General features: G+C 42.4%; 1 protein-coding gene across 3 annotated transcripts in view; it reads right to left on the reverse strand.

Moving 5' to 3' along the window:
- CFAP54 (cilia and flagella associated protein 54) overlaps positions 1-21,622 on the reverse strand; it is a 736,502-nt gene that overhangs the window by 287,330 nt on the left and 427,550 nt on the right. For all 3 annotated transcript variants that reach the window (XM_063927747.1, XM_063927746.1, XM_063927748.1), the window contains exons 44-47: positions 17,128-17,325; positions 12,730-12,796; positions 12,448-12,648; positions 5,878-5,964 (exon numbers count right to left, since the gene is read on the reverse strand). In XM_063927747.1, the coding sequence (XP_063783817.1) occupies positions 5,878-5,964; positions 12,448-12,648; positions 12,730-12,796; positions 17,128-17,325 (553 nt within the window). The remainder of the gene's footprint in view (positions 1-5,877; positions 5,965-12,447; positions 12,649-12,729; positions 12,797-17,127; positions 17,326-21,622) is intronic.

A 21,622-nucleotide genomic window follows, 5' to 3' on the forward strand; every position in this document is an offset into this window, starting at 1 on the left:
AGCATACTTCTACCTAATTATCAGTAAACTCATTAGGTGAAATAGCATTTAACTAATCAATAATACACAGTCATTCTCTGTAGGATTTCTCATATGAAGCATGAATCCAGTAGTCCATCTCTAATCAGGGAAAGAAGATTCCACAGCTCCTAGCTGTAACTGTTGCAATGATTGTAGCAACATTATAAAAGCTATGGATGGTTGCAACTTGTAAAAAAGCAACTTAACAGTTACAAGAGGGAGACATGAATGAGCTAACTCTGCTGTATTAAACCAGCACAGTATTTAGACTGAACGTGCCTCGAAACAAGAATATACATTGCAGAAAGCTTTGAATACATATGCTCTTCATTTATAAGTTAGCAATAGAGCAGCTGTTTGATGAGATAGTCATAATTGAACTAATCTGCATCATTGAAACAACTTAGTATTCAGGCCGTGGACATTTCACACATGCCCTCTGTAAACTAATCTGTAGGTAAAATTTATAAGAGGAGTGTGCACAAGGTTTAATGCAATAAGATAAGCATAGTGATATCTTATATGCGAATAAATACTGTGCCATTAAATCAGCATATTATATAGACACATTTCAATGGTGCATACGATTGGATGACGGAGTAAATGTTATAGAACTCCTTAGCTCCAGTCACAACTGTTATAGTGTACATAATAACAGGAGTGCAGAATGAGCAATCTTCAATTTTCAATACCAACAATTATTATGCACCTATGACTGTACTGTAACAATTATAGATTACAGTATCCTGTGTGCCAGAAAGAAAAGGGCCATCAATGAGCCATATTTGTCAAATTACATGTGGCAATGAATGCTCATTGATCCTGGGTGCAGGATAGATGTAGTTTGGTCCCATGACACGTGCAAAACCAAATAAAGATTTAACCACGGTATGATTACTGGTTATAAAACCACACCTGCTCATGATTCGAATTGATAAAAGTATTCCAATAAATTAAGAATTGTTTTGAGCAACTAACAATTTGTGGTTTATCTTAAACTGCAGTGAGATATATTCAAGCAATCATTAAAGGTATAAACATAATATGGACACATAGGTAAGATAATAATATTCCTATCTTTTATTACATTTTGTTTCAATTTATGTATTGTTTGTGATTGTTGTCTTATAATTTTTCACGTTCTCAGGTATTTTTAACAAATCGTAATTAAAAGTTATATTTTAAGTATACATATCTTTCTCTCATAAAGTGCGCCAACAAAGAGACAATCCTTTCCCTTTCAGTATCTCTAATAATAAACAGGTAAAGAGGTACGAGGGCCCTACTCGCAAGCTTACAGTCTATGGGAGTAATTCCAAGTTGATCGCAGCAGGATTCTTGTTAGCAATTGGGCAAAACCATGTGCAGTGCAGGGGGAGGCAGATATAACATGTGCAGAGAGAGTTAGATTTGGGTGGGGTGTGTTCAATCTGCAATCTAAATTGCAGTGTAATAATAAAGCAGCCAGTATTTACCCTGCACATAAATAAAATAACCCACCCAAATCTAACTCTCTCTGCACATGTTATATCTGCCCCCCCTGCAGTGCACATGGTTTTGCCCAATTGCTATCAAAAATCCTGCTGCGATCAACTTGGAATTACCCCCTATATGTATGCACGTGTACCACTGTATATATACACATGTACTACTGCATATATATGCTTTGTTGATGTCTGACACACGTGCACATTGCGGTGCATGCGCAGTTAGTATCTGATCGCCCGCTGTGAGAAAACACACAGCAGTGATCAGGTCTGAATCACAGCCATTAGCTGCCAGTCCATGTGCATCTATTTGCAAATGTGAGCCATGAATGCAATGCGTATGGGTCGCCGGTGCGAATATATGCACGTAATCGCCAGCGTGCACATACATAGAGGGTGCAACTAGGTGCAGCCACAATGAGCGTGGCCTCATCTGTATGTCAGACTTCGTACCAGCCCTAATGTCCCCTTCCTTATTGTATTATTTTTTTTATTTTTTTTTACTATCTAACCTATCCATCACAAGCAAGATTTATTTATTCAGTTATCACTGGGTATGGATATATTTTTGTGTATTTATTTTACTTGTATTTTCATAACAGAAAAAGAATCCAATAAAATGTAATCATATAAAATAAAGGATACACCCTGTGCACACCAGATATAGTACCTAATCTTTCTTTTAAGAGTGCCCAGTCTCCTGCGGAGCCCGTCTATTCCCCATGGTCCTTACGGAGTTCCCAGCATCCACTAGGACGTCAGAGAAAAGTAGTATTATATCTGTGTAAAAAGTAGCATGCACAGTTTTCTTCTAATTTTCTCTTTTGCGCTTTGTTTACAGACTCAGACATGCACACAGATATAGTCAAAATTAGAAAAAAACTGTATGCTACATTTTACACAGATATACTATACAAGTATGACTTTTCAAGTTATGAAAGATATCTTTATGAGACTGAGTTTACTGTACTTCTTCCCGGGCCTTCCCTTTGCTTTCATAGGCAGCCTCCCCCACCCCCAATCTCACCCTCTGTGAGACTTGTGATTTCACGGACTGTGTGTACTGCTTAGTAAAACACAATATGGCCGGTACAATACTGCGTGTAAATGAATGGCTCATGTTATCATTTACTATGCAGTACACCCAGTTCGTGAAATCACAAGTCTCATAGTGGTGGGCTTAGGGATGGGGGAGGCTGCCTGTTAAAGCAATGGGAAGGCCCAGGAAGAAGTACAGTAAACTCAGTCTCATAAAGATATGTCTTTCATCATTTGAAAAGCCGTACTTGTATTGTATATCTGTGTAAAAAGTAAAATTAGCATCCAGGTTTTTTTTTAGAATTTTCCCAAAAGAAGCTCTGTTGTGCTTCATATACAGACTCAGACATGCACACAGATATACCGTCAACATTAGAATCGAACCCTAACTCACAGGCCTGGTAACCATCGGAGATACCACTATGCCAAGAGAGCCATGGAGACAAGTGACTAACAATTGCGGTGACATAGTGATGTCGCTCATTGTAAATCTTTTTTTATAGTGCTGTGTGTCCCAACTCTATCTCTGATTGTAATGATTTTTTTTCTTTTAGAGAGCGATGTAGAACTCTGAACTGTGCTTTTCTCTGTGTGCGTTGGAGACATTGCAAATATTTTTGTGTTCACATTTTACTTAATGCAGGCATAATTTTATAGAGCGCACCACACAGTGGTATTAATGATCACAAATTTAGCATGCAGCATATAAAATATAATAAAATATAAAAACAAAGTAAAAAATAAATTCAATTATATATAAACATATACTATAAGGAAGGATAATAGACAGAACAACTTCATATAATATTATAGCAGCCACACTCAGAGCAGACGCAACCTGCTCAGCATGGTTATGCAGTGCATGAAGACGCAGGGCTTGAGAGGCACTCTCCCCGCTCTGCCAATCTGCATTGCTGCCAGCTGCCTGTCACACTGTATAAAAGGCAGCGGGGTGGCAGCGTGAATCGCGGCACTCAGTGTCAGGTCTCTCCGGCTCCCTCCTCCCTGCTGCACCTGTCAAGCTCTATGACAGGGAACGGTGCCGAAAGCTTACTGCACACTCCCCCCCTCTCCCCTCCTGTGGACATATGTGTAAGGGGCACCACTTTTGTGGGCATTACGTGTGGCACTACTACTGTGGTTGTTAATTGTAAAGGGCATTGCCACTACTACTACTACTGTGGGCATAATGTGTGGCAGTACTACTGCGGGCATTATGTATGGCACTACCACTATTGGCATTAAGTGCAAGGGGCACTACTACTACTGTGGGCATTATGTGTAACACTACTACTGTGGGCAATTTGTGTGGCACTACTACTGTGAACATGATGTGTAAAGGGCACTACTACTGTGGGCATTATGTGTAAAGGGCACTACTACTGTGGATATTATCAGAGGCACTCTTACTGTTGGCATTATTATTAGTGCACTACTACTGTGGGCATTATGTGTGGCACTACTACTGTGGGCATTATATATAAGGGCATTACTACTATGGACATTGTTTGTGGCACTACTACTGTGGGAGTTATATGTAAGGGACACTACTGTGTAGTAACATGTAAAAGAGGCACTACTGTGTAGCTTAACATGACTAAGGGGCACTACTGTGTGACACAACATGAATAAGGGGCAATACTATGTGTCATAATGTGAATTAGGGACACTACTGTGTGTTGTTACGTGAATAAGGTACACTACTATGTAGTGCAATATGAATCAGGGGCACTACATGCGGTGTAATGTTAATAAGATTGTGCTGTGTGGCACGCACTGTCCCTTTATTACATATAAGAGGGAGGGCACAGATTTACAGTTTGCAAGGGAGAGCCGAAAACCCTAGCACCGGCCCTGGCCATACTTATGATTCAGCTGGAGGGATCAATCTACAATTAGCCAATAAAAAACAGGAACGCTGGTGCTGGTGATCATCATCATCATCATCATCATCATCATCATATCTCAGTGTACTAGACCACCAGCATCCGCAAAAGATGTACTTGACAGGTGTATACACATCTACTTCAGTCACAGTTACTTGAACATGCCCTATCATTACAATATTCGTCCTATGCTTGCCAGCACCATCCCTCCTCTGTAAGTTTAAAGAGTTACCAGTAAGATGAGTTAAAGGGCTAGATGCATCATCGCTTGTTGAGTGATAAAATGGAAAGTGATAAACTACCAGCCAATCAGCTCCTGACATTTTTTAAACAGGGCCTGTGATATAGCAGTAAGGAGCTGATTGGCTGGTGCCTTTCCTCTTTCCATTTTATCACTCTCCAAGCGATGATGCATCTAGCCCAAAATCTACATATGGACTTATGAATAAACATGCAAAGCTGTGTATTTTCTGCAAGTAAAAACAGATACAGTATATAATGAAGTCTACATTTGCACCAATCTGTAATTCCGTTAGGCTTCAAGTTTTTTTTGTCTGTAAATTAATATATATAACTTAAGTTTATGTTAAATGAGTATGTTACAATAGAGAAGAGCATTCCTTTTTTAACCCATACACTCCACAAAACTCATGTGGAGGTTCTGGGTAGAAGTAAACAGACGTGAGCACCACTGTTTAAAGGAGATTAAAAGAGAGGGGTGTCTCTGGGCAATAGAGGGTTAATCTCAGTCATTTAAAATGGGACAAAGAAAATCTAGTTGGTAAAGTCCTGGCTGACTTCACCATATGGACATGGCACAGTTAGGCTGGGTACACACTGGAGCGACGGGGATTCATTCCGGCATAAGAGCTTGAAAGCCCGAATTGCCCGAACACACACTGGGGCAATTTTAATGAAGGACTGAATGACCATGTTCCATCCTTCATTAACATAACTCAGGACGCTAGCAAGGGACGCTTGGTTTGATGTGAGGCACATCAAACCAAGCGTCTGTCGCATGCGACCGCGGGAGCGCGCAATCCTGGGTACACACTGTAAGTGATGTAAGTGATATGTCACACCAAAGTAGCATTTTAGTGCAACAAAACTTGTGTGTACCCAGCTAAAGGTAGAATAAGGGAGCACAGAAAATAAAATGTTTTGAATAACAACAAATAGATGTTTCATTTTCTAAACTGCACAAATAAAAAGGACAGCTGAAACCTAAACGGTTGCTAGGAGAATCAGCACAGGTTTTTTGTGAACCAGTATTCATAAATGGCCCCCCATAATTGCTAACTTTACATTTGACAGAATAGAGCAAGAGACCAATCAATTGTTGTCAAGATAACATTAGGTATTATTATATGTTTACTGCTGTTAAAAAGACACAGTGCCATCTGTTTGTCTCAGTGTCAATAAACGTGAATTTACATTTCACATACCTTTAAGATCCTAGCTTCCACACATCTGACAGTGTCATGACAAATCATACCAGCAAAATACTGATATAAGGTAAATAACGGCAAAACCTGTAAATACAAAATATTATTTTGATTTGAAACTTTACAACAATGTTACATAATAATTAATCTATATCCACCAGGTTCATTATTTACAATTATATTGATTTTATTAAGTTGAAACATACTATGTAGAACTGTAGATTGAAGGAATCATACAAAAAATAGGGTTGCCACTCAACTGGGATTCTTACGGAGAGTCCGTAAATTTGCAGCTCTGTCTGGAGTCTGCCTAATCACAGAAGGATGGTGTCTGGGAATCCTAAAGTGGGGCATGGCCCCAGTGACATTACTGTTAGCGAGACACTGATGGTTCTCCCTGGTGCTCTAGCCTGCCCTGCAGCCCGCTACCTGCTCAGGCCGCGGATGGGGTGTGACTGACTGCCATGTACGTAACCAGATCAGTGAGTAGCACACAAGGACTTCCTCATTTGACAGACCAAATCAATAAAAAAGCCAATCACAGAGCATGACAGCACAAAGATATCAGACCCCAGGGCACCTCAATCATACTCTGGTTTTTTAAATTCTCTCTGGTACTGTGAGTAAAAGACTGCATTTACCATATACAAAGGAGTTGCAATGATATACCTGAATATACATTTAGACCTAGTCTCTGCATGATAGGGCTCTGAACAGGCCTAGTATTAAGGGCATGAGGGGGCTCTGAAGCAAATATAGTGGCATAAGAGGGATCTTGGGCATATAAACGTCCATGACGGTTACTAGTCTGGCATTAAAGGCATGTGGGGGCTCTGAAGCGTATATAGGGTCATGAGGTGGCTGTATGGCATATAAATGGGCATGATCAGCTCTGACCTGGCATATACTGTAAGTGCATGAGGGGGCTCTGAGGCATACATAGGAAAATGAGGGGGCTCGGATGCATATAAAGGAGCATGATGGTGATCTGGCTTGGCATATAACGGCAAGAGGGGGCTCTGAGGCATATATAAAGGAATGAATCTGCTCTGAGGCATATAAAGGGGCATGTAGAAGACCTGAAGCATGTGAATGGGTATGAGGGGGCTCTTTTTTGGAGTCAATTCTGCCAGATAAAACAAAATGGTTGCAACTGTACTGCAGATTTGTCCAGAATCCTGAAAAATGAGAATATGGTAACCCTACAGATTCACAATGACACAAAACAGAAGCTAAAAAAGGCCTTGGGCAAAGTGGCATGAGAACCACATAATAAAAAGATTTAGCAAGATGACATATGTACACAGATACAATACTGTGCTTGTTTCTGGCATCAGGCCAGAGGCATAACCAGAACTTTGTGGTCAACAAAGCAAAATCTTGACATCTCCCCGAGTGTCTGGGACAGAGAGAAAGAGATGACAGGGGAAAGAGAGAGATGGTATCTGGGAGAGAGAGAGTGTCAGAGAAAGAGAGGGAGGGGAGCGAGCAAGAGATAGATAGATAGATAGATAGATAGATAGATAGATAGATAGAGAGAGAGGGAGGGAGGGAGGGAGGGAGGAAGAGAAAAAGAGGGCAGCAAGAGAAAGTGAGTGTCAGGGACAGAAAAAAGGAGAGACAGACAGGGAGAGAGATGGTGTCAGAGAGAGAGAATATGAGAGAGGTGGTGTCAGTGAGAGGGAGAGAAAGACAGTGTCAGGGAGAGAGAAAGGGAAAGACGGTGTCAGAGAGAGACAGAGTCCGAAGTGAGAGAAAGGCAGTGTCAGGGAGTGAGACAGTATCAGGAAAAGAGTGAGGGAGAGAGTGTCAGAGAGAGAGACAGTGTCTGGGAGAAAGAAGAGCAGGAGAGAGAGAGTGTGTCAGGGAGAGAGAGTGAAGAAAGAGGGGGAGAAAGAGAGAGAAGGAGGGTGATCGAGTACTATCTGACTACAGCACAGCCACAGGTCCCTGATGGGGGCTACCACTTCACTTCATTAAACCCCACCCCCTAAATACTCAGCAAATCGTGGCACTGCACTGCTCTGAGAGAGAGAGAGGGAGAGACAGTATCAGGTAGAGATAGAGAGACAGTATCAGCGGGTGAGAGACAGTGTCAAGGAGAGAGAAAGGAAGAGAGAGACAGTGTCAAGAAGTGAGGGCGAGAGACAGTGTCAAGGATAGATAGAGAGAGAGGGAGAAAGAGAGAGAGGGTTTCATGGAAAAGAGTGAATTAAAGAAAGAAAGAGAGGGTGTCAGGGAGAAAGTGAGAAAGGGATGAGAGGGGAGAGAGAGGGAATCTGGGAGAGAAACAGGGTGTCAGAGAGAGGGAGGGGAGCAAACAGGAGTGAGAGAGTAAGAGAGGGGGTGTCAGAGAGAGAGAGAGAGAGAGATTACAAGATAATGAGAGAGAGAGAGAGAGGGAGAGAAAGAGGGAGAGACAGACAGAGAGGCGGGGAGTGAGGGAAGGAATAAAGAGATTGTCAGGGAGAGAGAGTGAGAGACCGTGCCAGAGAGAGAGACCATGTCAGAGAGATAGAGAGAGATAGTGTCGGGAAGAGAGTGAGGGAGAGAGACAGTTTCAGAGAGAAAGAGAGAATGTGTCGTGGGAGAGAAAGAGAGACAGTGTCTGGGAGAGAGATAGAGAGGAGCAAGAGAGAGAGAGAGAGAGTGTATAGGGGAAATACAGAGGAGCAAGAGAAAGAATGTTAGGGACAGAGGGGTTGAGAGAGAGAGGGAGGGGGAGCGAGTACTACCTGACTATAGCTCAGCCACAAGTTTCTGGAGGGGGCAGGCACTTCACTGCATTATGCCCCACCCCCTAAATATCCAGTTATTTATGCTGTTGGTGACATGTTAATTCCAGACAGTGACCACAGTACTGTCCTAATTGTTGGCTTCTGGAAGTTGGTATTTACAGACACTGTACTAGTTCCTGGCTCCAGACAGTTGGCATTTACAGAAACAACAGGCGGCCACAGGAAACACGCCGGTGTCTAACAGTTGTACTTTTAAATAAGGTTAAATAATGATATGTTTTTACAGTCTGTGTATCTGCAATGTACTCAATACATCAGTTGAAAAGATGCATGAGATCACAAACAGATCAGAACAACATGAAGTGTTCACATGGGATGCGGTTATGTTACCAGTGCTTGGGATCCCGGCAGTGAGCATGCCAACACCGGGATCTCGAATGCTAAAAATGCCGGCAGTCGGAATGTCAATCCACAGGGTCTATTCCCACTCATGGGTGTCCACGACACTTGGCGATGTGTGGCCTACCAGGTTGACACAGAGGCACCATCAACCAATCAATAATGGAGTAACCTACTGCAAAGATTGTGTGTATGCACTGAGCTCACTGTCAGGATCCGGGCTAGAGCCAGCCATTACTCACTGCGACGCAGGCTTTCATGGGTCAGGGGTGCTGTCAGACATCAGCCACGTCGCCAGCCGGTGGCCGCGATACATGCTGCTGTTCTGTCTCGGAGTACACTGTAGTGGAAGGCATGGAGTATACAGGACTCGGGGCAGTCATGTTACAGAGTCAGCTGATCGCAGTAATGCCCAATGGGAACCCTGGAATTGTTCAGCTGATTACTCTCACCAATAGCAGACTGTCTCAGGGTATAGAAGTGGGATCTTGGGAACAGGAAGGTGCCTGAACAACTTCCTTCTTCAGTGCATGCTGCTGTGTGCTGCTGCTCCAGGTTCCAGACTACACTCTGTGTCTTCATGTGTTCACCAGAGTATTTCAACATTGATCCAACATTAATTGCTATTTCAAGTGACCTTTAGTTCTTCAGTGTCTCAAGTACCGAGTGCCATTGGTTATTTCATCGATTACCATCGATTGCTATATCAAGTGTCTTCTAGTTCTTCAGTGTCAAGTACCGAGTGCCATTGGTTAACATCAACTGCTTCTTCAATAATCTTCTAGTTCTTCAATGTCTCAAGTACCGAGTGCCATCAGTTATCATTGATTGCTTCTTCAAGTGTTTTCTAGTTCTTCAGTATCTCAAGTGCCAATTGCCATTGGTTATCATCGATTGCTTCTTCAGATACCGAGTGCCATCGGTCACCATCAATTGCTTCTTCAAGTGTTTTCTAGTTCTTCAGTATCTCAAGTACCGAGTGCCATCAGTTACCATTGATTGCTTCTTCAGATACAGAGTGCACTGGTCACCATCGACTGCTTCTCCAGATACCGAGTGCCATCGGTCACCATCGATTGCTTCTGCAACTGTCTTCTAGTTCACCAGTATCTCTAGTACCAAGTGCTATCGGTCACCGACGATTGTTCTTCAGATATCAACTACTATCAGTCTCCATCGATTGTTTCTTCAAATTCCTCCTAGTTTTCTGATTTCATCAAAGACTTATTCATTTACCACAGACTATAATTTGCTATTAATCCTGTGACTCCTCAGTTATTACCGGGTACCTATCCAAGGGGCCACGTCCTGCCTATCGGTAGCCGCAAAACCCAAATCCCCATTGGTGGGGGGGGGGGGGGGGGTCACTGGTGAAAACCTTCCGGTAGGTTAGACTCCGCACCCATGGTCAGGTCTCGTGAACATCCGGTACTAGCAGTACATGAGGAGATCATATATTCGACCCGCTCGTCTGTTGTGGCAATCCAACTCAGTAACCCCATCTCACAAATCACCAGCTGAGTTCACAGGAACCCATGACGTGACACTCTCACTCTAATATTCTATATAATAAAAAGCTAACACTGATCCTCACCTCTATGGGTGTAATTCAAGTGTTTTGCGCACCGGCGGCCATTAGATGGTGCCCGACATAGCAATTCAAATGTTGCTGGCACTGATACCATTATGTTGATTTTAGCCGGAATTCAATTACCCATGGTAAATTACCGCAGGTGAAAAATCGAGGTAGCTTCGGGCTTTAACGCCTGTGACTATTCAATTGGACTTCAGATTTCTCCCAATAGCTTTGTTAATGGCTGTTACAGGTCAATAGGCGTTAACACACAGAATCCATGAAAAGTTCATGGATTTGTGTGTTAACAAGGTCATGGCGTCCATTAACCCGCAGGCAGGTGAAAAAAAATCCCCAATAACACCCAGATTTCTGGGCTAATTGGAAAGCCATGGGGGATCAATTAGCCCACGGTACTCTACCACGGCTAAATTAATTCTGCCCTTTATCTCTTTTTAGATTATTGGATTGATTCTTTTTTCTTTTGAATTGCTTTATTACTGATTTTACATTGTTACTTACTAAAATTGCAGTTCATTCTGAAAAATAAAAATCTCAAAACCAAAACACTTGAAACATAAAAAAGTACATATACACCTTTTTTTTTGCAGAGAAAATGGTTCAGACAAATAATACACACAGACAGCAGAAAATCTGCATGCCTGCTTGTTCCTAGTGGGTTAACATAATTTCTACATGCTTGCACTATAGTACCTAAGTTGTATGTGTCCCCCTATGTCATTGCTGCAATCACGTTAAACAGCCCAATATTTTTTACAGGCATCAATATGCGAATATGATGCACAAGCAGACTCTGCTGATTAAAATGATATGCGGCATGCCTATATTCTGTGTGCAATAGCAGCTCTATCTGCATACGAAATGCTACGTTACAGGGTTTTCCTTGGTATACGGTCGTTAGGTTGACAGCGCTTAGGTCGACAGTCGTTAGGTCGACATGCATTTGGTTGACATGGTCAATAGGTCTACATAGTCATTAGGTCAACAGGTAAAAAGGTCAACATGAGTTTTTCACATTTTTTTTCATTTTTTTACATTTTTTCATACTTAACGATCCACGTGAACTACGATTGGAACGGTAACCTTGCCTGAAGCATCGCGAGCGAAGCGAGCCATGCGAGGGGACACGGTGCACTATTTGGGTTCCCCGTCATTTTACGAAGAAAACAACACCAAAAACAGTCAAAAAACCCATGTCGACCTTTTGACCTGTTGACCTAATGACCATGTCAACCTATTGTCTATGTCGACCTAATGCATGTTGACCTTCCATGGTCGACCCAATGACTGTCGACCTAAGTTGTGTCTATCCAACGACCCATACCCGTTTTCCTGGATGTATATGTGCTTTGAGAAATCTTTACACAGACCTTACAGATTTTGTTTTTGTAACAGAATGGCAAACAGACCTTGAAGATTAGTAGTAAGTCATTGTGTTGTTTATAGCAGAGTGGGGACATTGAGCATTCAGGTCCAGAAAACAGTTAGAACTAGAATACAGAGAGCGGCTCTAAAGGCAAAAAAGACAGTATATGAAGGGATTGACCATCAACTCGGAGCATTAAAGCAGAGGTGACGGATCCTCCTCAGATGACTGAAGCTATGCAGAACATATTTAAGAACTTTCATATATAAGTTGAGTATTGATTCATGTTTGCTTATCATTCTTTTAAACTGCATGCTGGTTGCTGGTTTGTTGACATCACTTACATTCACCAATAACTATATTTGAATAGAATACTGAGTATACTGTATTTTATGATTTACATACAATAAAAGAAACAAAGGATTACACTATTGAAATGTAAAAATGTATTATTTTTTAAATAAGGAACTAACCATGAGATTTTGAGCAACAGAATGTAATTCTGAAATAAGAAATCCTAGACTGGAAACAACAGTTCTAGCATCTGCTCGGTGCTGGTCAGAAAACAGGTCAATCCCTGGAATTAGTTCCGGTACTTCACATCCTTCTCCAATTTCATATAATGCATAATCACGGTCTTCATCTGGATGTGGCAAGGACACATAAAACAGGGACTAGAAATAAAAACAATAACATGACTATAGATTGTCATTTACTAAACATAATTTATCATTAGGCAGAGATGTGCATTTTACCTTGAAAAGTAAAGCTGAGAGCAGGCAGCATTCACTTTTCTTTCTTATATCTGATGTCAAGATGTAACTACATTAAGCATACAAAGAAAGAAAGTTAGGAAACAATGTAACGCATCATATCGATCACGATTTATTGATTATCTTTCTCTATTTAAAATAACAGTATTACAATTTGGAAAGGTAAGATCACCTGGGTTTGTGTGTGTGTGTGTGTGCGTGTGTGTGTGTGTGTGTGGGGGGGGGGGGGGGGAGGGGGGGGTTACACTTCATACCACCCAATGTCTAGGCATAAGAATGTAAGTTGAGCGATGCAATCTGTCTGATGTAAGGAGCACATGGGCATTGCCACAACTCTTCCCTAGACTTGCGGAATAATATGTGTCCTAGCTTGTGGGAATAGCTCCAATCTCAAGTACATACAGTAGATCAAAATGTGAAAATAGAGTTGCAAACTGATTTACCCAATAGTTCACTTTGGGCATGTAGTAGCTCCAGCTAAATAAATAAATAAATCAAATATCGTGGCATGCGTACGCATCGCAGCCAGCCCCCATTCTAATGTATAGGCCTCAGTTGCGTGTGTGCACACAAGCAAACGCCGGCTCCCATTGAAGTGTATGCATAGTGTAAGCGTACGTCCCGCTATGCTGCTAGTTTGTTAGGAAACTCCAGCACTATTTGTGTGAGACCCCTAGAGCCGGTGATAGGGTCTTCTGCCAATAAGAGCCACTCCTGTTACCATAGAGCTTTATGTGCTCACCAGTACTTGAGATGCCACTTGGAATTAAACCTGTAGCAGTAAGGGCCCACACAATTAGCTGGAAACCACAAGGTAATAACCTGTAGTATAGCAGCAAGATGACTGCAAGGCTAGGGTTAACAGCAAACAAACTTTGTCAAGGTAATGCAGACTAAGTTGATGTGACTGAAGACGGCAGGACTTGATGATAACTGGATACACAGCAAGGCTGAGTGTGTAGTGGAATCACAGCAAGGCAATGGTTAACTGTGGAAGCAATCAGGAGCAATGTGTGAACTGAACTCAGGCTGAGAGCTGACAGAATGGCAAGCAACTGCAGGATTTTGCTGTATGAATTGTAACTAGGCCGTAGCTTGAAATAACATAATACAATACAGTGGCTAAGCTGTGACTTAAGAATTGGTCTGGTTGTATTAGAAACAGGTAGCTGCAGACTTGATGTTAAAGGCACAGCAGAAATGAACGTAGTTTGCTGCAACAGATGATCACAGACACACAGGCTGGATGTGTACTGAACCACAGCTGGCAGGATATAATCTCAGAGACTTTGCAGGAGCCTGGACTTGGATCAGGAACAGACTCAAGAGTAACTGGAGGGCCACCGACTGGCTGGGACAGCACACAGAGGATTGAGGCAGGATACATGAATGCAGGTACACAAAGGCAGGGAACCAGGACTCAAGAACAGATAGGCAGGCTGGGAACTGTACAGGGTACAGCAACCGTGTGACAAGTTCACTAGGTGCAGGAACTAGGGAATATAACCGGCAACAGGAACTGGCCAGAATCCCTAATGAAAGGGAGCCAGACCAATCACAAGAAACATCAGGCTGAGGTCAGGTAATAAGGTATTCCAGACAGGTGTGCTAGGAGACAGCCAGAATAGAAACAGGAATGAGCCGCAGCAGCGACTCATAACATAGTTATGTGCTGCGATGCATATGCATTGTAGCCACAACAGAAAAGGACACATCTGTAAGTTTGCTCAGAGGTTCGATGGTGCAGCCTATGCTCTCGATTTTGTGCATATGTGGCACATGTGAGGCACTGGCAGTGGATGACTCAAGCATAAGACAGTGTTTGAGCTATCCGTTGCATACAAAATCATAGCTGCGCATGTAACTGTGCATGCAACTGCGCGCACCCTTGATTCAGAGGCCCATAGTAAGCAACTGTGGCTCTATTTCTTAAACGTGTATCCTGGTATTGACATCTTTAGTCATCCTTTAGATAGTAAGCTCTCACGAGCATGGCCTTCTTCCCTTATGTACTTTTCCCTCCTCACTTATATCATAATTCCCCACCACCACCACACACACACACACACACACACACACACACACACACACACACACTGACTGCATATGAAACAATGCTTATTTAGTTGCTTATATAGTTGTATCTCATGTATTGCATGTTTGTATTGTAAGTCTTTTTCATTCTTTTTTTTTTATTTGCACTGTTTTCGCTGTATAATGGGCAAAGACAAAGTACAGGTAAGAGGTTACTGTACCTCCCCCACTGTGCCAGCCCTCCTTTTTTGGCTATGGACAGGTTACAGACAATTCAGTAATTCAATCTGCTCAGTCTGGGAGAGATGTGAAATACATAGGGGTAGATGTATGATTTGCCATTACGGGTATGATACCGTTTCTTCCCCATGTATGACTGTGGCCGTGTGTGCTGCATGACAGAGGCGTATTCCCCCTATCAATATCGGCACTGCTGTCTACAAGATAGCACATCGATATACAGGGCAATGTAAGAACGGTCAGCGGCACTGACTGTTCTGACAACTGCAGGTGTTGTTGACCATTCTCTGTCCCTGGCTGAGGTGGAGAAAGGGTATGACAACACTGATCCCAAAGAAAGCCCATGCTATGATACATATATATATATATATATATATATATATAGCTACAATACCCCTTATTAAATAGCACATTTCAATATACCTGTACTGCCACACACAGCACCCACACCCACAACCTGCTGCATCCCAGCCAAACACCCCTCACACGATCTACTTGATCCTGCATAAAAACTATGCACTGGTGTAAAGTTAAGTAAAGTCTATGGGTGCAGAGTGTACAGTGTGGGCCCTTCTGGACCAAGGGGCCAATGTGCACCACACACTGTGCACCCATTATAGATACACCTATGCAAATATGTATGTCATATGGGAAGGTCTGATTTCATATATGGAGATCGAGTGTTTGATGGCGTGTGGGGAGATCTGGGGATATGTGAGGATGTCAGAGGAGAATCTGGTATTTGTCAATACTGTAGGGAGTACATCTTAGTTTAGGGCACTATGCAATACCTCTGAATCCACAGGCATATGTGTGGGAATAGTAGGTGCAGGGGGTGCGGCTGTTATGGGGCCCAGGCCATCCCCAGGGCCTGGCCCACCCACTAAATCCAATTACACTGCCTGCCAGTCACACTGACCTCACCTCCTGTGCTCCATAGCTTTTACTCTTTTAGCAGTGTTCTGCTCCAGGCACATCTGCTGTCTGAGTCATTGCTGCCTCTGTCTCTCCATCCTCACTGATGCTGGGAGGAGGAGTGGCTTTGCTTAGTCTGAGCATTAGTGAGGGTGGAGCCACTGGCATATTTATGATGGGTGCAGTGTGTGCAGTGCACACGGACCCCCGGGGTCCAAGGGGGCCCACATCGCACACCCTGCACCCATTCTTTTCAGTACTTATCCTCCGGAGTCCCGCGTCGCAGTAGCAGCGCTGCAGAAATCACTGGGAAATGGCACAATGCCCATTTTCCTGGTGTTTTGTGTATGCACAGTAGGAAAAACACTGGGAAAATGGATGCCGCACCATTTTCCAGGAGAACTGTGCATGCGCACTAGACTCTGGAACAGCGCTAGGGTCCCCTAGTGCCCAGAGTCAGGAGCGCTGCTGGATAGAGAGGAGGAGGCCCAGGAGCAGACTGCAAATATGCCTCCTTCTCTCTAAAGACGATCCTGAGTGAAGCATTAGTGAGGACAGAGAAATAGAGGCAGCCGGGACACTGACAGCAGATGTGCCTGCAGTAGCAGCACACTGCTTAAAGAGGAAATGTCATGGTGCACAGGTGGTGGGTTGGCTGTGGTGCGGTGCGTGGGGAGGGGTCATTGGGTTGCAGTATGGAGGGGGGGGGGGATGAAAAGTTTGCTAGTTAGGCATAGCTACTCTGTCTGCTTCATGTGTACTAGGCCCCCTGATTTCTGATGGCAGCCCTGAACAGGGGATTATGTCATGTCAAACTTGTATAGGAGCTGTCAGTTTAATGCATACTGCATGTGCAACAGTAAAAAGAACATGGCTGGCAGCAGGTACTGCTAAGGAGATGCTGGGCGGGTATCTTACATATTGTTAGTGGTCATTTAAGTGTTATTATATAGCTAGTGTTTTTGAGCAAGAAATGTAACATTGTTTCTAGTACTGTAAGTGTAAAAGCAAATAATGTCTATGTAGCTTTGTGAGAAAATATATTCTGCTACAGAGAAGTTTTCCCTTCCTTTACTGTAATACTTTATTTTTCCAGTATGTACCAGAGAAGCTTTTATTGCTCCCCTCTGGGCTCTAAACATTACGTGATAAATAAAAATAAATCAAGTTGTTTTTTTCTTCAATACTTACCGAGACATTTTAGCAGTGATGACGGCAGCCAGCAAACAACCCCAAATTCCCGCCCGGGAGACAAATTTCTCACAGTAATCTTTAGATCTTCCATTGCTTATGCTGTCTGGGGAGCTATCAAGCTCTTGCCATGAATTAAGAGTATCAGACATGTTGAGCGTTTCATCAAGGGCCTGACACCAGCATTTGAAAGCAGCTCTGCAACATAGAAAATGCATCAAAATATGACACGATAGGGAATATTTAGTGCACACATACACAAATAACAACACTTAACCTCCTGAGTTCAACAATCTAGTAACATATACACTATAATACGGATAATGTGAGATATGTGGATAATGTTAGCATTATCCAGATGATTATGTGCTTTAATGGCATAAAATATAATTAATTCTTGAATTTCTACATTGATTTTTCCCTAAAGAGATCTGGAAGCATCAGGGACAAGAATTTGCATGTGGTTATATTATCAAAATCTGATTTTAAAATAAGTTACTTTATTCTCAAACCAACTCTATGTAGTAAAATATGATCACAATTTAAACTGATAACGTCAAAAGCAATAGAAACACAATAATTCAAGGTATGCTCTATGGAGAGCTATGACATGTATGAAAGGAACATAAAGCCCAATTCTCCATTTTTTTGTGTAGAACAGTACCATATGTAATATTTAGTTATTACATTTGACACAGTTGTGCTTGAAAATGGAGCAGAGGAAGAGAGAAAGTGGAGAACATGCCGCACACTAACGCATAATGGGGGGAATGTAATAGGGTGTGAGAATCAGCAAGTGAGAGATTATGTGAGCGTTCTCCTGTTTTCTTAAAGTGGCAATCCACTTTATGGCAATGCTTTATTTCATGTACTTTTTTGCGCATTAGTTTCTAAACTGTCAGCAGCAATACCTGCTCGACCCTTATTTCATATCCGCACATATTTCACTGATACCCAAGGTGAAGCGCTGTGCATGACTCTGGTGCTTTACACATAAATGATAATATTACAACTACTATTTACTACAAAGAAATATAGATTGTTACTTTTTATTTTTTGTAAATCTTGAACTATTTATCATAATGTATTGTATATCTCCCAATTGTTAGACTTTCCGATCAGATCAGACTCTTCATGGCAATGCGAGAAGGGGCATGTTCACGGTACATGTTGAGGCATGCTACATCTCCCAGGACTATACCCAGCTCTTCCAAAGCACTGAGGGGCAGATTTACTAAGCTCGGTGAAGTGATAAAGTGGAAGGTGATAAAGGACCAGCCAATCAGATCCTAACTGCCATGTCACAGGTAGGGTTTGAAAAATTACAGTTAGGAGCTGACTGGCTGGTGCTCTATCACCTTCCACTTTATCACTTCACCAGTCTTAATAAATCTGCCCCTGAGCCACCCCCAGATCCTTTCACATGCTCTAAAATACCACTTCCATGTAACACTTGTGATTATAAACTGAACATAAACCTCATTACTGAATAACCTTTTTTTAACATTGGAAGAGTGACTACTACTGTACTTGACTGGAACAGCCGCGATAATAACTTCAGCGTTATTATATTAACAAATTACTATATACTGTATGTAAAGTGACATTTTACATACATATGTGTTATATGAATGCACGTGTTTGCTTACACACTTGCACAAGTGCAAAAATAAATTTTGCATATGTCCATTTACATTAACATGGATTGGGTGAGATAGATGTGTAACAGGAAGACTGCATTTCATTGAAATCGCCCTGTACAAATGTCTGTACTGTATGTAAATAGAATAAAAGAATAAAGCTAGGCTATACAGAATAGTGATGAGCGGATGACCTTGAAACCATAGAACAACAAAACGCTGGTTTGAATTTCCAAACCATTACAAACATAACTCTTAAAATAAAAATATGTCACAATAATACATGCCATTGAGAAATAAAGAATCTGGAAAAAATAAATCTTGTATATGATTCTGCTAGATTTGGTAAATGACAATAACAGTTGCGACTGGAATCACTAGACAAATATGACAGTCACAATGGAGAACATCTTTGTTGATGAATGTTAGATGCAAATAAGATTATATGAGCTAATATAATGTCTGATATCAAATAAGCATCTAGCTCAGTAATAACTAACGGATATTGGGACAAGGCAGAAAGGATTGGGCCCCCAGAATCCAAGCTCTGTACATGTTATGAATGCAAAGGATTTTTTCTTATGTAAAAGCTCCAAAAGGCGGCACTTGACTAGTGCACTTTTTATTTAGCAGCATATTATAAAGCATGAAATGCGTACCAAAGAAAAAAGACAAATGCTCATATCAACAGTTAGGAAGCAGAGTGGAACATATGATAATACAGCAGTGCTTCACTGCAATATTAGATGAGCCCCAGTCCATGGCTCTACATGTTTCATCACTAGGACATCATCAGACAGCTTTGTCAGAAACCCATTAGCACATGGCCAGGCACAAATCTAGTATTACAGTGAAGCTCTGCTAGAGTATCATATGTTCCACTCTGCTGTATTACCATTTGCATTTGCTGTGTGACTTTGCTGCAGCTTATATAACCGCTAATAAGAGTTAGAATATTTTCCAAATTGGTGGTGGTGACGATGAAGAAGGATCCATGCTTTTGTGCTGTTGCCCACATTTCCTCACCCTACCATCTGCATGGTGTAATGGAAAACGTGATTTGTTAGACCATATGACCCATGTTACCAATTTCCAGTAATTTTCTTTCCAATTCCTGTGTTCCTGGAGGCGTTTCACCCTGTTTTCAGCAGATAGCAATGGTGTATAGACAAGCCTTCTGAATCTGTAGCCCATATAATGTAATGCGCTGCATACTATTCAATAAGAGGCCATTTGAATTGGTCCCTAATTCAGATTATCTGTAACTGATGAAATGTCTGCCCACTCTTTGTTCCACTCTAGCATTTAGTAGCTGTTTACAACCACAAGTCCTGCGCTCAGACCCAGTTTTTTGTCTACTGGTCTACTCTGTGTACACTTGAACAACTGCTATGAGTGCAGCTGTTCACCAGTGCAGCAGTTTTCCTTACAACAATCATTCCACCTTCAAAGTCCGTCAAATTACATTGTTTACCTATTATTTCATGAGTCATATACTTTATGAATCCCTGCAGGTGTATCCACACTTAATGGCTGCCCATATGGCATATGGCCGCAAGACGCCCAGTGCACCTGAGACGCTCCGAGATGAGCCGCGAACCGTATTTTTCTTTAACTATTGCATCTTAGTCGCATCCCCAAGGCAGCCAAAAGCCACTCACAATGTACTAGAGATGCTAGGCTGCAATTTTAATGTGCTTGAACAAACAAATTCACAGATCAAGCACTATAGAACTCAGAGTGAAGAAAAGCCACATCTGTACCATCACCTTTCCATTCTTATACAGATTTTGACATACTACTTCAGCATTGTCTGTGGAACAGCTGCTTTGCATAAAATCACCTGGTGGTCATAATAATTTGAAAGAAGAAGTTGTAAGAGCTATGAATTTGCAACCAGTTCAAGAAAATGGTACGGGGGGGGGGGGGGGGGAGAAGGGGCACAAGGGGGCACTTTGCCTCCCCCAAACATGACAGAGGCGCCAATGTCCTCAAGCGGTGTGCTGTGTGGTCAGGTGAAAGACCGTACATTACATCTGCTGCTCAGGGGCTGTGTAGCAGCAACCTATTCCTGTGATGCACAGGCAAACCCCTCCTGCTCCCCAGTGGTTCACCCTGCATGGTGCGACCTCCTCTCCCCCCACCTAGTGTGTTTGAGCGCTTATCTCCTGATGCTCCTGTGGCTTCACCTTTCCAAGCAGTCTGCTGCCATATGGTGCTGTCCCATCTTCTGTACTACCCGGTTCTGTCTCTTCACTGATGCATTACTGGGAGCCGGCTGTGATCCCGGGATGTCCAAACAGGCTATGCATGGCCAAGCCTTCTCCCAATAATGCATCAGTGAAGACTTAGAGAGACAAACCCGGCTAGGACAGAAGATGGGACAACACCTTGCGACAGCAGACTGCTTGGAAAGGTGAAGCCACCCACGGGGATCCGGAGGAAAGTGCTCACCAGCACTGAGGGGGTGAAAGGGAGGCCAGCACCACAGCACCATGTAGGGTGAGGCTGGCAGTGGGACTACTGGAGAGCAGGTGGGGTTTGCCTGTGCATTACAGGAATAGGTAGATAGGGGTGCCAAAATGAAATTTTATCTTCTATCCCCAACCTGAAAACATTCTGGAGCACCTGTGTATAATAACAGAAATGTTGAAATATTTAAATGGATTAGGAGCCAAATAATACATTTTAAAAGCAAGTGAAGGATTGCATCCACTAAGAAAGAAAGAAAGAAAGAAAGAAAGAAAGAAAGAAAGAAAGAAAGAAAGAAAGAAAGAAAGAAAGAAAGAAAGAAAGAAAAAAAGGATAAATTATATTACTAAAGAGCAGTGACGTGCGGTGGGGTGAGGCAGGTG

This window comes from Pseudophryne corroboree, chromosome 6 (assembly GCF_028390025.1).
Source record: "Pseudophryne corroboree isolate aPseCor3 chromosome 6, aPseCor3.hap2, whole genome shotgun sequence".
Classification (NCBI taxonomy): domain Eukaryota; kingdom Metazoa; phylum Chordata; class Amphibia; order Anura; family Myobatrachidae; genus Pseudophryne; species Pseudophryne corroboree.